The sequence below is a fragment of the Pleuronectes platessa genome, chromosome 22 (genome assembly GCF_947347685.1).
Source record: "Pleuronectes platessa chromosome 22, fPlePla1.1, whole genome shotgun sequence".
NCBI classification, from domain to species: Eukaryota; Metazoa; Chordata; class Actinopteri; order Pleuronectiformes; family Pleuronectidae; genus Pleuronectes; species Pleuronectes platessa.
The window spans coordinates 655928-672704 of NC_070647.1; the positions used below are offsets into that span (position 1 = coordinate 655928).

At 43.5% G+C, this 16777-nt stretch overlaps 1 protein-coding gene across 7 annotated transcripts in view; it reads right to left on the bottom strand.

The window, feature by feature from the left end:
• Positions 1-13889: 13889 nt before the first annotated feature.
• The window catches only part of ipo8 (importin 8), an 88252-nt gene continuing 85364 nt past the window's right edge, over positions 13890-16777 (bottom strand). For all 7 annotated transcript variants that reach the window (XM_053414584.1, XM_053414583.1, XM_053414581.1 and 4 more), the window contains 2 exons: positions 15299-15428; positions 13890-14844 (listed from right to left, as the gene is read on the bottom strand). In XM_053414584.1, coding sequence (XP_053270559.1) covers position 14844; positions 15299-15428 — 131 coding nt within the window. In that variant the 3' untranslated portion in view covers positions 13890-14843. The remainder of the gene's footprint in view (positions 14845-15298; positions 15429-16777) is intronic.

The following is a 16777-nucleotide window of genomic DNA, read 5'->3' on the forward strand; positions in this document are numbered from 1 at the left end:
TGGCGGCGGCCTCGCCCCGGGACCTTTACATGCCCGCCAAGATCAGCAGCCCCACGTAGGCGCGCAGGTCGGTCGCGTCCATCTCTTTCCAGCCGTCGCCGTATTTCCGACAACCCTCCAGATTAGTCATCTCCAGGAGGATGTTCTCTACCGTCAGCGTGACAAACAGGCCGAACGTCGAGACCGCGTCGCTGATGCCGGACGTCGCGTGCGTCGTGGGACCCGGGTAAGGGACCCCGACGGGGGTATCGGAGTAGGAAGACGAGGAGGTGGAGCGGCCCTCGCGGTGGTACGGCGTTGAGGACCATGTTATTTCTCCGTTTTTGGACAGGAAGGTCTCTCTTTCCACGAATCCTCCTCCTTCTTCTTCTTCTTCTTCTTCTTCTTCTTCTTCCGAGGATGTGCACGATGAGGTATCTGCAGCAGCGGCTTCACGCACCGGGTCGTAGTCGTCGTCGCCGCAGTCATCTTCTTCGTCTTCTTGTTCGTCTTCTTCTTCTTCGTCGTCTTCTTCATCTTGGTCCTCTTCCTGTTCAGAGGATTGTCGCTAGGAAAACAGCTTTTGGAGAACCTGGTCTCTGGTGAAACGCTCTTGACGTGACATCGCGTGACCTCGTCAGGGAGAATGGCACGGTGTTGTACCGACTTGTACCCCGGATGCATCGTTAGTAACAGCCGTTCCACAACAGTTCACAGCCTGTGTGACGTAGGACCCCTGGGATACCCGCATTGGGGAGTCTCTTAGGCCTGGGTCTCGGCGACCCGAAGGCTCGCGCCGGGGGGCTCGCGCTGCCGCTCGAGTTGACGGCCGTCTCTCCGATAGGGGGTCCCTGTGACCCTGAGACTCGCGACACCGGGCCCGGTCCGGCTCCCCGCGTCGTGTACTCGAGCCTGCTGTTGTTCAGTGGTCGTTGAAAATAAAAAAAAAATACGATACATTGGCAAAGCGTAAGGTGCCTTGCTCAGGGGCACTAGACAGGGTAGGGAGAATCCTCTTTTTTTGGACAGATCAATCCAGGTTCGTCTTTTTGTTGTTTCTCCGTGGAGTTGAACCAGAGACGAACCAGAGACCTTTTCTGCACATAGTCCAAGTTTCTGCCACTAGTCTACCGCCTCTCATGATGTGAAGAACAAAAACAAGAAAAACAAGACAAACAAGAGGAAGAAGGAAACTCATTTTTATTATTTTTTATAGCTGCACACGACACACGCGAAGATGTATGGCCCCCGTCTCTTGTCGTTTGGGGTCCCCGTGACCCGAGTTGCGTACTCGAGCCTGTTCTTGCTCGGCGATGCGAAAGAAGAAGAAGAAGAAGAAGAAGAAGAAGAAGACACGCGAAGACGTGTGTCGTGTGCAGCTCTTGTCGTCTCTTGACGTTCGGGGTCCCCGTAACCCTGAGACTCACGACATCGGACCGACTCGTCTCCCTCCGTTGTGTGCTCGAACCTGTTCCTGCTCAGTGATGCGACGAAGAAGAAGAAGAAGACTTTTGACTTTTGACTTTTAAATAACTTTATTTACGACACCTTGTCAAAATAAATCCTTAACTATTCAATTATGTGGAGCAGAGAAAGGTTAAAACATTCCATACACACCCACACATCATACAACACACCTAAAATAACCAGATATTGTGTTAAAATTCTAAAAACAGAGACTGGTTGTCCCCCAGTGAGCACAGGACCTGTCCCACCCCCCACACAGCCCTGAATCCCTCCAAATTGTCAGTCAGTGTAAAATACGCATGCTCAATTCTCAGCCGCGCTGCCACCAAACCCCTCAGACAGCGCAGTGGATCTGTCCAGCCTCCCCCAGCCATCTTGTTCTTTCGACTAATCCAGGTGGCTATCTTGGCATTAGCAAAGACAAAATTGTATTTGCAATTTAAATGCCGAAGTCCAGCAGATCCTATCCAATAATGTTCCAGAAATGTTTTTAAAAATCTGCTGGTAATCCATCCAAACCTGGTGCCTTGCCTGCAGCCATCTGTGATACAGCAGTGTCAGCTCCTCCAGAGTGATGTCTGCGCTCAGGGTGTCTCGCTCGCCTGGACTCAGCTGTGGGAGGTCCAGCAGCAACTCGGCCACAGCTTCCCCGTCACACTCCTCTGCCCCAAACAGGTCGGTATAAAAGTCCACCGCGTGTCTCCTAATCTCGGCTGGTTCTGATGTTATATTCCCATCCGGCAGCCGGAGACACACCATCTGCTTCCATGGGCCACGGATCTTTCCAGGTTAAAAAAGAAAGTGGTAGGTGCGTCTATGGCCCCACTGACCCTGCCATCTGTTATTTTGATCCAGGTATACTGCCTGGTGGAAGGATGTTTCCTCCTCCACACGTCCACTAGATCCGCCTCTTTGACTGTCTGGCCCAGAAAAGAGGAGGACTAAGGATGGAGCTCCTGTCCTGTTCGGTCTAAAGTGACGTCTGTGCAGCAGTTCCAATCCCCCCCATTATTATACATTCCCCTGAACCAACACTATCCAACTTGTTTTTTAATAATTTAAAAAGAGTAACCCGTTCAGGACCTTGGTTTTGTGCATACACTTTGATTAAATTAAAAATAATACTGTGTATTTCCACTCTTATATTTAGAACCCTGCCTGCCACGATCTCTGTGCTGGATAGAAATGTCATATTTAATGAGGGAGAAAATAAAACAGCAACTCCAGCGCTCAGGTTAGAGCCATGGCTTAGTACGTGTTGCCCCCCCACCATACTCTCCAGTCTGTCTCATTCAGGCAATCACTGTGAGTCTCCTGTAAAAAAAGGACATCCAGCTTGTTTACTTTAAAAAGTTCTGATACTAAAACCTTTTGTGAGCACTTCTACCCCCATTTTTGTTTAATGAGGCTACCTTTAATGCCATGAGAGGATAAAAAATACAGCGTAAAAAGACAAACAGGTAGACACACAAACACAAGCTGGGTCAACAAGACCCTGGGACAACAAAAGGGTTAAATTGTGTCCAGATTTTAAGACAGTTTTTCAGAACAACACTGTCTGAATGCACATATGCTGAAATAATTGTGGGGAAGCACAGGCGGGACATCAGAGATCATGAACCACATGAGGCCTCCTCAACCTGTAGCCAGGGTGGGGGTTGGTCATTAGTGCAACAGAGTGTAACATGGCTCTAATGTTTGTTGCCCAGTAATAGAGTAAGAAGCTGGGACCACCCAGCTCCTTAGGTTTTTGTACAGTGACTTTTTTAATTCTAGGGTGCTTCTTGTTCCATAAAAATTGGGAAATTTTGTGGTCAAGTGAGTGAAAGAAACGTTTAGTAAAGAAAATGGGTAAACATTGGTAGAGATATAGAAATTTCGGTAGCACATTCAGTTTAACACAGTTTATCCGCCCTGCAAGAGAGAGAGGCAAAAGAGACCACCGCTGAAGATCCTGAGTCAGCCTTGCAGGAAGAGGGGAGAAATTTAATTTATATAAGTCTGAGTATTTTTTGATTAAACAGACACCTAAGTACTTAAAATGTTCAATAGATGTTTTGAAAGGTAAGTCAGACAATGGATATGCCATGGCTGCAGCATTGAGCGGCATTAATTAACTTTTTTGGAAATTTAGTTTGTAGCCTGAAATTTGACCAAACTCCTCCAGTAAGTTTAAGACAAGAGGGAAAGCTCTGTCTAGGTCAGAAACAAAGAGTAAGAGGTCATCCGCATACAGGGACACTTTATGTTCGACGCCACCCCTTGAAATACCTGGTATCTGACTTGACCTTAGGGCCACCGCCAATGGTTCAGTGGCAATGGCGAACAAGAGTGGAGAGAGTGGACACCCCTGACAGGTCCCACGCTTGAGGGGGAAGTAGTCAGAATAATTATTGTTTGTGCGAACACAAGCCTAATCCATGACATGAAGGTCTTACCAAAACCAAAGCGTCTTAACAAAGAGAACAGGTAGGACCATTCTACACGGTCAAATGCCTTCTCTGCATCCATGGAGATAACCACCTCAGGGGTGTCGGTGCATAAACAATATCAAATAAACGTCTAACATTATGAAAATAATGTCAGTCTTTAACAAACCCTGTTTGGTCAGTACCTACAATAGTTGGTAGTACAGTCTCCAAATGCCTAGCCAGGCAAAGAGTTTGACATCTGCACATAGCAGAGAGATGGGGCGGTAGTTACCACAGGAAAGTAGGTCTTTGTCCTTTTTTAAAAGGAGAGATATAGTGGCCTGTCCTAACGTGGGGGGAAGATTGCCATTTTGCATAGATTCATTGAACAAGATAAGTAAAATTGGAACTAATTGATCTGAGAATGTTTTATAAAATTCAGCCGGGAGACCATCTGCACTAGGCGAAAAGCAGAATTAGAGTCATGGGAAATCTTATGGAAGTAACCTGATCCCCTGCAGTAAGTGCCTATTTACAGCACGTCAGCACCGCGTTCTTCCGCGACATTAACCTAAGGGAAGCAGTACCGCAGGGAGGGGGTCTGGAGAACAAAGGGGAAGAGCAGCGGGGGGGGGTCGCGGAGCGAAGGTGTTATCTAATTAGCATATGACTCAGGACAAAGCCGATGCTGAGCCTCTCTCAATTCCCCATTGGAGGAAACCAACCCGGAAAGTCACTCGTGATTGTCTGGTAGAAGTGTTGCCATTGGTCACCCTGGGTCATTGCAGCACACGCGTAGGGTAAACCACTCCCACAAATTAACTATGATAATTATAATAACCATAATAAAAAAGTATTATTAATATTGTTGCCTATATTTATTAATATGAATTATTAATCCCTTGCTAAAAGCACTGCAGATGCTTGATGCTATATTTATTCATGTCATTGTTATCATATTGGCAACACCATATCTATGCCGTCAATTTACATTTCTGGGGCAAAGAGAAAAAACAGTAATGCTGCAAATGTTGAATGAAAGCTTTATTCATAGTGCACAAAACCGGCCCAAGCAGTGTCAGCCAAAGTCAGCCCGAATCCACATCTAGGGTCACATGTGAGGCTTAAAATGTTTCTGTGCATCCTCTGGATTCAATAATCTGGGTGGCAATCTTTCTGAATCTGCCCCAGTGTGCAGCCACATGTTAGGGCCAGCTTCCACCCTGGTCTGGAGTTTGGCGCACAGGTCGGGGAGCTCCCGGCTGCTGAAAGATGGAGGCCGCACAATCCACCCAGATATCCCATCAGATGAGCCATCCTCCTCATCTGACATCATGTCGATGGTGGTTCCCCTCCAGAACTCCACCTCATCTGGCGCCAGGACCCTCTGCATCGCTCCAAGCAACTTACAATTTTCCTTCTCTGTCGATCCCAAGCTGAACTTCTCCGTGCAGCTCCCATAGCCTCATGTTGTGGTTGACCATAGCAGAAGTTCCTCCGTAGGGTCCCATAGTACGTCTTACATGCAGCTGGAAACCAACATGAGTAGCATTAGTTCAATACTATTAAAGCAAGTAAAGCAGTCACTGAACCACTGTAATAAGATCCACATTATAATCATAATAATAATAATAATAATAATACATTTTATTTGTAAGGCACTCTTCATCCGAGAATCTCAGAGTGCCACAAGTACATAGTTAAAATCAAAGTCCTAAAAACTCAACTCAAAGTAAAAACGCCTTCTTGAATAAAAAGATTTTTAGGCCAGTCTTAAAAGAGTCCAGGGTCTGTGTTAACCTCAGGTGGTCAGGGAGACCGTTCCATAGGCGGGGCGCTGCTGAGCAAAAGGCCCGGTCGCCCATGGTGCGGAGCTTGGTCTTGGGAACCCGAAGGAGCGAGCTACTTGTAGATCTGAGGGTGCGGGTGGAGGTTTGGTGAGTGATGAGTTCTTGCAGGTAGGGAGGTGCATGTCCATTTATGCATTTATGGGTGAGGAGTAGGACATAGCAGTGTTGTCACGATACCAAAATTATGACTTCGATACTATACCTGCCAAAATATCACAATACCCGATACTTTTAATACGATACCACAAATACGATACAATACCACAAATACGATACGATACCACAAATACGATACGACACTGGTTTATCTGATAGTAATAAATAAAACATCTGTAAGGTTCCCTTTTTTACCAGCTTGTTCCTGCCCAGCTATTTGAAACACTTAACAAATGGCATTCATATTAGTATTAGCCTACAGGCCCACATAAGTCAAATTGTATGTATTTTGCATGTATAGCATTTTCTTTCTTAATTTTTTTCTTAATTCTTAATTGAGTTTAATTTTGGCAATGACCTGGGCTACGTTTTTGCAGCCAAATTGAAAGCTAGATCAACGTCTTAAACGAGAATACATGCAATAGGGCAAGAACACATTCAAGTGACTGGGGTGTTATGTTTTAAAGTGCGCAAAAACACACACGCGTAACGTGAGGGAACGTCACGCTAATTTGTCAAATCAGCATCGTATCAGGCCAATATGATAAAACCAGGAGCCGTGACAAATTAACGTGACGTTCCCTCACGTTACCGTTCAACATATGAACACTGTACAGGGAGCCGCTGCAGAGTGTCTGAAGAACCCCTGGCTCCGGAGAAAGAATTACTTTTTTTTACTGCTCCGCCATTAAAGAGATGCGGACGTCAAAGCATTAGTTGCGCCTCACATTCACAATCCCACTCGCGCGCCCCACCTGTTATGTCTCCGCCCGGTCGCGCCACATAATTTCCAGTTTTCACTTCTGGCATCTTTCTTTTCGATAAGCCGAGGAAGGTCGGCGAGAGCTCCTGCAGATGATGCCATGTCTCCCCTGAGATCACTCGCTGTGAGTGAGGGCCGCCTGCATGTATGAGAGGTGGCAGCCCCGCCCCTCGCAGTCTGCATGCAGAGTGACAGGTAGCAGAACAGCGAGTGCGCTCTGATTGCTGCTATTTCAATGAAGTACCGGTACTAAAACTATGCAAAACTGTATTGTTTTTAACGTAAGGGTACCGCGGTACCTTTCTAGTACCGGTAAACCGTGCAACACTACTTTGTAGTCAATCCGGGTTGAGACAGGGAGCCAGTGGAGTGAGTGGAGAATTGGTGTTATGTGTTCATATTTACGGACATCAGGATCCTGGCAGCGCTGTTTTGAATGAATTGCAGTTTTTTTGATGTTCTTGCCAGTGATCCCAGTGAAAAGTGAATTGCAGTAGTCCAGTCTAGAGGAGATGAATGCGTGAACGAGCTTCTCTGCATCTGACAGGGTTAAAGTGGGGTGCAGTTTGGGGATGTTTTTGAGATTAAACACTATAACACCATTACTACAGTAATTTACATGAGACGACGTCGGTGCTCTCAGTGTGCCAATCCGGACTTTCCGCGAGAGCAGCAACTAAACGTGTAGTCACGGACTCATTGTGTTGGGAGCTCACGCTGTGATAACAATATGATAGAAAGAATTCAGAGAGAGAACGAATTTCACACAGAAACAAAGCGTATCTTTTTTTAATCTTACCTTTGCTCTGGGTCATAGCGCCTGCCATCTGTCTCGGAGTTATGGAGACGTCGCACAGTTTCCTAAAAAATACAAAAGAACATATAAATGTCACATTTATGAACAATCCGGTTCTAACAATACATAAACATTTAAAAGTACACTAGTTCTGCACTCATTGCTTTGTTCTTCTAGCTTTCTCACTTTTCCTACAGTTGTTAACACCCTATTAAGATTTGCAAGTTACGTGGCTTAGCAGTTAGCAAAATGGCTTATTTTTCGCTTAACACTTACCGCAAGCTTGGGACACTGCCCCCGTCTTTTCCGTTTCGGTTCCGGCCCACTGGAATGGTTACTCTCCAGGGCAGTCAGCCGCTTGTTCACGGAAGCGAGAGCTGCGGCGGTGGCTTCGCGGTCTTTGTCCATCCTAAGATGCAATTCTCGGTGCAAAACAGTGAGCTGGCGAGACAACTCATTCATCGCAGACACGACTACCCTGTCCGTGGGTCCGTGACTGCCTGAAACGCTACGGTCACGAAGCTGTCCGGGGTTCTGTGGTGTTAACGTTTTATATGCTCTTGTCTCGCGAGGTCTTCCAAGTGACCATGTGCTCGCATGTGATTGGACGATCCATCTGATGACGTATACGACTGACCAGGAAGCAAATAAAGATGAGAGGAGTCACCATTTTACTAACATTTTCATGATGGAAGTCCCCAGGCCGAGAGTCAGGCACGTTTGTGGACAGTGTGACAACGATCTCTCTCATACACAGTTTTATGAGCATAGAAGCCTGTATTTCTTAAATGGATTTTGGGTTAGAAAATCTGAAATAGATCAAACCGATGCTGTACATGATTCAGTGGCATCCAGTCAAGACCATGGACAATACCATACTGGCAAGAGTAACGCCCCCTCGATGTTAGAAGCTCTCCGAGACCTTGGTTGGGGCGATTGAAGAAACTGAGGAAATGCATCTACTGCCCGACAACCCTGAAACGACTCAGTACGATAGATTCCATAAATGTTCCCACCAACTGAGACTTCAGACAATGGTAAGCAGCACTGTCTAACGTTTTAATAATGTAATATATCGGCTAGATAAGTGTTGTTCATGAACAATAATTTGTCCTAAGCGTTCACTTATAAAAGCATCCTGTTTGGTGTGGCACTGATTGGTTAAAAATATTTAATTGATCATTAATGTAGCTGCTATATGGTTGGATGTTTTTCAGACGAAACGGCAGATGACCAAAGCATTCATCTTTACCTGGACTCCAGCGATTCAGATTCAGTGCAAGATGATGACCAAGAGATTGTGGTAAGGATTTGGAACATAAAAAGTAGTGTACAGAATGTTGTTTGGGTAACTATGAAGCAAATCGATTGCAAATTCTAAGCTTGCTGTTTGAGATGCACATAAGATCTTTTCATTTTCAAATAGGATTATTAACGTGCTGGGTGTGGTCTTTTCAGAGTGAGGCTGCACATTTAATGGCCTATTCACTTTCAAATGGACATGTTCATGTGCTGGGTGTGGTCTTTTCAGAGTGCAACTGCATATTTGATATCCCTTTTAGAGTCAAACTGGCCATTTGCTATAGCTAATTACCTATTTGTTTTGAGCCATTTTTTAAGATGTACTTTAAATCTGTACAGGATGACTACATGACTGAGGAGGACGAAGAGGGGGAACGTCAGGCAGATGATCAGAGTGAAGTCTATCCAAACATGCAAGCTGGAGAGGAACATGAAAGCAGTCAGTCATCAGAAAAGCCAGAACACTTACTGATGAAACTTCTAACTGTGACAATTTTGTCATGGCAAGCAACCTTCAAGATTTCTGACAATGCCATCAAATCCCTTCTTCTGTGCATCAAACAGTTAATGTGGATAATGGGAACAGTTCTCTGTACTGATTCCCTAACTACCTTCGCGAACAATATGCCAAAGACCTTATTCTCTTTGAGGGGCTGGACAGGCATGCTCCGTGACAATTTTTTACAATATGTGGTATGTCCAAAATGTATGACCGTATACATTCCAACAGACACCTATGAGCTCAGATCGGATGGTACAAGGGTTTGCAAGACTTGTCGCTACATCCCATTCTACAAACACCCACATAAGAGGTCTGCACTAAGGAAGAACTGTGGCTCTGCCTTGCTAAAGAAAGCAAAATATTCCAGCGGTAAAGAGTATGTCTATCCAATATGACCGTACTGTTACAACAGTGTTGTAAAGTCTCTGGAATCACTTGTTAAAAGACCAGGATTTGAAGAGAGGTGTGACGAATGGCGGAAACGTAAAATACCTGAGGGTGTGTTAGCAGATGTTTATGATGGACAAGTATGGCAGGATTACCAGTATGTGAATGGAGAGCCTTTTTTAGCAGAGCAAAAATAATTTGGCCTTGATGCTGAATGTGGACTGGTTCCAACCTTTCAAACATGCACCATATTCAGGGAGAGCCATCTATTTGGTCATTTTAAATCTACCTCGTGAAGACCGTTTTAAGGAAGAAAAACATGATTCTTGTTGGACTAATACCTCGCCCAAAGGAGCCATTGCTTAACATAAATGCTTTCTTAGATCCCTTGGTTGATGAGCTCCAAGAATTTTGGCATGGTATAATTCTGGAAGACAGCTCTTTTACAGGACATCAGGTTTACAGAGCGGCACTGGTTTGTCTGTCATCAGATATTCCTGCAGCCTGAAAATTTGGAGGCTTTGTTGGACATACAGAGGTAATTGAAATATTCAAACGTTTGCTTTACAATATATAATTAATAAATATTGAACAATGTAGATGCTTATAATGATATATTTAATAGGTCTCTCATTGAATGCTCAGGTACAAATATGTGTGTTTAATATATTACATTTAACTCTTGCAGGGTGCCATAAGTGTTTGAAGAAGTCTTCATGGGAGCCACGGTCATCAGAGGTTCATATACACTTCGCCGGAATATCCAGACGGGCAAGGACGAAGGCAGAACAGAAAATAATTGAACACCAGTATGGCGCTAGATGGTCAAAACTTTTCCGCTTGAATTACTATGATGCAATCAGATTTGTCATCATAGATCCTATGCACAACCTTCTCCTTGGTACAGCAAGACATGTGTTTCGACTGTGAACAGAACTAGGAATTTTGACAACAAAGAGCCTTGATGAACTTCAAACTAGAGTAGAAATCATCAAAGTACCTTGCGAGGTTGGAAGAATTCCCCTACGAATTTTATCTGGTTTCACAGGATTTACAGCAGGTCAGTGGAAAAACTGGGTAACAATTGGGCTTATTGACAGCAGACATTATGACATGTGGTTTGACTTTGTGCAGGCTTGTATCATACTCTTCTCCAGAGTCATATCCATCAAGAGACTGGAAGTAGCGGACAGATTCATGCAGTCATTTCTCTCAAAATTTTTCGATCTGTTTGGCCCATTGCACTGCACCCCGAACATGCAAAAACTCACGTATCTGATTATGCTAATGCAACATATAAAAAAAAACAACAGCTGCAACAGGCATAAACAGGCCTACATTTAGCAATTGCGCCAGCCAAGCACAAACATTGTCAGAAACCCCAAACAACGAACCCCGCTGTACAACGGTTGCACAGCAGGCTACGCAAATCCGAGAAAGCCTCGCTGTTAATAGAGCAGGAACGCCAAGCTAGCGCTCGCCCGCCTGGCTGACAAGACAAACAAAACACACTGCGCCGGCTGGCACCGCCAGATACACTCAAAACCATGGACAAATGGTTGTTTCAACAGGTCCGGGCTGTAGTCATGATAAAGGCGAATTGTGGCCATTATAGAGCAGGTCGTTTTTATGGCCTAAAGTGGAGTTTAAACATAATTAAGCCTTTGGGAACTCTATAATGATCCCTCATTTGCTTCAGCTGGGATGCATATATAAATCCCAATCATGGGAAAGACAAAGGAGCTTCCACAAAAGCTGAGAGAGGAGATTATTTCATCAAACCTGAAGGGCCTCGGATAAAAGAAGATTTCCCAAAAATGTATATTCCAAGACACACCATTGGGAGCATTATAAGGAAGTTTAAAACTTATGGAGCAGCTTCAAACCTGCCTGGCCGTGGAAGAAAGCCCAACATTTCATCCAGGGCCCTCAGCAGAACAACTAAGAGAGACCCCTGTATGACTGCAAGACACCTACAGGATGGACTGATGAAGACTTGCACTGAATAAACAAGGACTTCATGGCCGGACTCCAAGATGCACTCAGCTCTTGACAACAAGCGTATCGTATATTCTATGTAGCCGAGAGGTTGATGTTGTTGTAGAAGTTGTTGATGATGAAGAAAGGACTCCGAGGACCTAGTACCTTCAGTATAACAAAGTTTATTACACAGAAGTTTCACAGGTCAGGACGGGCACCATGGTATACCCGGAGACATCACACAGCCAAATGGTGAAAATCTGACGTGCGGGGGTCTTACACACAGTTATATAGGGACATTGGTTCCGCCCTTGACTTCAGGTAAATTACGTCCCCTTATGGGATGTTTGACTAAATAAGTGCACGTTTTTGTGTCCGATCATGAAGACACATTAGTCAAATACATTCCCTCTGTATCCATCCACCAGCTGGTCAGAAACAACTCCCTAGGTCAAAGGTCATCCCAAAAAGGTAGAGTGCAAATAAGATAAACATCTGACAAACATAAGACAACTGAGTTTTGGGTGACAGTTATATGGACTAATGAAACCGAACTGGAACTATTTGGACATATGGACCAGCGGTATGTCTGACATGCGAAAGGCCAGGCTTATGACCATAAGAATACCATCCCCAAGGTCAAGCCTGATGGTTGGTTATTGATGATGTTGGGTTGTTTTTCTGCGGCAGTAACTGGCAATCTAGATTGTGTACCTGGCATCATGGATTCTCAGATATACCAGGCCATTTTAAGGAGGAATGAGATGCCTTCTGTTGACAAATTAAACCTTGGTGATCATTGGACTTTCCAGAAAGACAATGTTCCAAAGCCTACCTCCAAGTCAACCAAAGCTTGGTTTAGAAAAGGATCCTGAAACATCCTGGAGTGGCTTTCTCAGTCACCAGATTAAAATCTGAAAGAAAATCTTTGGTGGGATTTAAAGAAGGCAGTTGCAGCACGGAAGCCATCAAACATCAATGAGCTTGAGGCTTTTTCACGTGAAAAATAAGAAAAGATTCGAGATTTTAGAAGATCGAGGTTTTAGAAGCTTGTCCGCACTTACCGCAAAAGTTTGTTAGAAGTTATAAAAGCTAGAGGATGCCCCACAAAGAACTGAAGCTGGGGGTTGAATAATACTGAACATGCACATGTGTTAAAAGAGTTACATTTTTCATTTGAACTTCAAAGTTAAGTCAACTTCTGTTGTCAAAATAACTCAAATATGTATCAATAAATATCTTTTGTTGTTTAATTATTTTTTTGTCATTTATTGTCATATCTGTGATCCACATCACTATAATGTCTTTTGAGGTGAGGGGGTTGAATATTTCTGATTGCAACTGTACGTGCCTCGCGAATAACCAGGTCCTTGATTTGGAAACGGTGGAACCGTATGATGACAGGTCGTGGCCGCTCGTCTGGGGCAGGTTTTGGAGCAAGGCTTCTATGAGCTCGTTCCAGCTCATTGTCACGTTGCATGGCAGAGCACGCTGTCTCCAGTTGTTGAATGCGGTGGTCAGTGTCGGTGGCATTGTCTTCCAAAGAGGATATTCGTTGCCCATGGTCAGTGACCTTTGTGTGCAGGGTGTCCAATGTTGAAGTCATCGAGTCGTATGAAGTTTTGAAGTCGGCAGCAAGCGCAAGCCTGTGTTCCTCCAGTAGGGAGCTAATCTCCGCCATGGTGATGCTAGCGCTAGCAGACACAGAACACAGTGCAGGATCGCTTTATTTTTGATTGGAGTAAAAATTACTACTGAGGAAACAACATCACATCACTTTTGGGATTTTTAATCACCATTTTTAGGGGTTTAACACCTGATACCCGGGCTCCTTCCCGACTGCTATTGTGTAGCTCCAGATGTGCAAGACGGCGGCCATCGTATATGGGATATTGTGGCTTTATTTCTTTATACTAGGCTGAAGTGTTGGAGTTTCGTCCATTTTTAGATAAAGTTTATGGTCCAACCAATCATTATTATTATTGACCACTGCTTGAACTGAGGGATGGACAGAAAACAAATTTATTATGTTTGAGATTTTTAAAGAGCTGTACATTAACAAAAGTGGTTCAATACCAGACCAGCAAAACCAGACATTTGCTCTGCAATATATCAGCTGCAATTGCAACCCAGTAAACACACAGCTTGAGTCTCTGAAATGTAGCAATCTACAGCTAGCAATAATAACATTGTTGCTAGAAATTCTCAATATATTCTTTGTCTATAAACATGTTAATGACAAATAGTGAATAGTTGTAGTTTTTGTTTCTCTGCAAAACTAATAATGACATCAGGCTCAGCTGTTCTTTGTGTTTATTTTTTATCAAACAAGACTTCTTTAACAGCCATATTACTGGCTTTGTGAGACAGTATTTAGACATCAGAGATATTTAATTAAGGTAGGAAAAGAAGGATGGAATAACAAGAATATCACAGGAAACTATACATTATTCTTTTGTTTCTTAAATTAGCTCTGAAAAGTGTTACAAAACAAAAACCAGGGTCGAAGAAAAACTAAAAACTGCTTCTTTTTAGACATCCCTCCCATTTTACATTTAATTTGTCTGTGGTCATAGTCGGTGGCCACAAGTCTTGGACCTCATTCTTCTCAATTGTCTTCAACCTGTACACAAGCCCCCCCCCCAACAGAAATCAGGCTCTTTTTTTTCTGGATAGGAGCTCACCTCATGAGATGATACAAGTTTTCAGATACAGGTACATACAAATGCACATGTTGAAGTTTTATTTTTGTACAGTTTCTCGGACCCACACAGGCACACTAAAATTACTTGGATCAAAGGACTGCACTTTACGTGAACATATATGCTGGTCAAAGAAATTTAAAATTATAATGCAAATCTTTCTCACACACACACACACACACACACACACACACACACACACACACACACACACACACACACACACACACACACACACACACACACACACACACACACACACACACACACACACACACACACACGTCATTGAAATATTCCAGTAGTAGATGTGGTTTTATACAGTGCACTAGGACTCAAACTGCTATAATGCCAATCCAGCCCCTGGTACTCATCCAATTCTGATTGCAATCTGGAACCTGGTTTTGTTGGGATCCATTAAGGTATGATCTTATCTGGACTGAAATCATTCAGAAAAGACTGAAATTAAATTCAAGTTGGGTCAGACCAGCTGCTCTCTTTCTTCGGCCCCCTTCACTGATTCTGCAGTTCATCTGTCTCATCAACACTCTGAAAACACATCAAGAGACGATACAGTATATTTTTTGTAATACTTCTCTACTCATTCTGTTACTGGTAGTCATTCTAAATGTCAAATACAGAACTCCAAAAGGGACAAAAGATGGGAGGAAACAAAGTGAGTTGTCAGAAATAGCTCTGCATGATCTGACAAGTGCTCACAAGCTGTGGATAAAAAACTTCCAAATACAATGTTTTTAAATCATTGTGTTTACTCTAGGGTTATTTATATAGACGTCTTACCCACTAACTGAAAACATTAAAAAAGTGTCTGAAAAAACTGAAGGAATAGCTTTTGGAAAATACATATTTTGCTCTCAACCCGTCAGGCCAGGGTTCTAGTTAAGAAATATCTCTAAGATCTGTTTTGCCTGTCTCTATTTCTCCCATTCCCTCTGTTCCAAACTAAATCCTTTCCTCCACCTTTGTGTGTATTTCCACTCACCATTGGCCCTTTGTGGCAGTGCTACTACGTTGCTGTGAAATGCTGTATATCTCCTGCAGTTGTTTCTTCTGGTCATCACTGAGTGGACCAGTCAGACTCTGGTACCAGATTGCATCACGGTTCTGCACCCCTAAAACATACAGGGACAAAGATAAAGTTTATAATGTTAAGTGTTTTGGTGCAAAAAATCGTAAAGATTTGAGAGCTAACACTAAATAAACCAAAATCTAATGAAAAAGTGAGAAGGGGCAATTTGGGGTAACACAGTATCTTGCCCACTTAGGCAAGATACTGTGTTACCCCACATACCAACTCATTGGGCACCATTTACTAACATGTGTGCAGAAATTCATGACATGTGATTACCAGCCTATTTTGTTCTAACCATCATGCATATGTTTGTGAATCAGAAAAATTCTAAATTGACAGGTGCGTAGCCGCTCTTGGTAATTAGCATACTGACCCTCCTCTATTTCTCCATATAAGGACGTCTGTTTGTCACGAAGAGAGCGTTGAACTGAACAGTTGAAGTTATAAGAGACGACCCCAAAAGGTAAAAAACACAATAATCTCACAACACCAGAAATTGAAGGCGTCGGAGGTGGAAGACACAAAACACACACTTTTCTGTATTGGTCCTCCGGGGTGACGATGTTTAAAAAGAATGAAGCCTGGGCTGCAATAACGAAGGCGCTGAATGCTGTGTCCTGCACAGAGCTGAGCACTGGAGCTGTGGACATTTATCTTAGATACATCGCGACGTGGACTCCATCTGATTAATTATAGTACTACTGCTTCAGGATCAGACACTCATCAAAAGTCCGGTCGTCCTGTGTCTGAGTTTCTGTCGGAGATTGTTCCCTCATCACTCCCCTCTGACCAGCGCTCACTTTACACTTAACAATAAACACTGATAACAAGTTATTAGGACATGTAAAGGACTGACATTTACTTTGTGTTTGTTTGATTCTCTCTAGAGTTTATGAGACACATACTGCTGAACAACACGAGAAGTAACGTGACGCGCACAGTCAGGACATCAGGTTTAAAGGGACCGGAACGACCCGGAGTCATGATCCGAAATCATCGATTTATAAATGAATTCATGTGATTATCAGTTTGTGTGTGAAGAGGGACAGAAATGAACGCACACTCCTGCAGACAGAAGAGTTCCTTCCACAGATTAAGACTTAATGCGGTGTTTTAATTTCATTGTTTCAGAAGAAGCGTCGCCCCGTTTATCCAGAAACATAAATATGAAGTCAGCAGGTTTTAGAGATGAGGATGAAAGGGCATACATTTCTAATGTTTTTTAATACATTGGGTAAATGAATAAATACATTTTATTTAAATAAATGGAGTTTTAATATACTATGCATTTAGGCAAAAGAGGGTGTGTTCACATTTTCCAAGACCGTCTGGCCTTCATCATCTGTGCGTAGGCATGGTCTGAGGAAGTTCTACATTTGTTCACAGGGT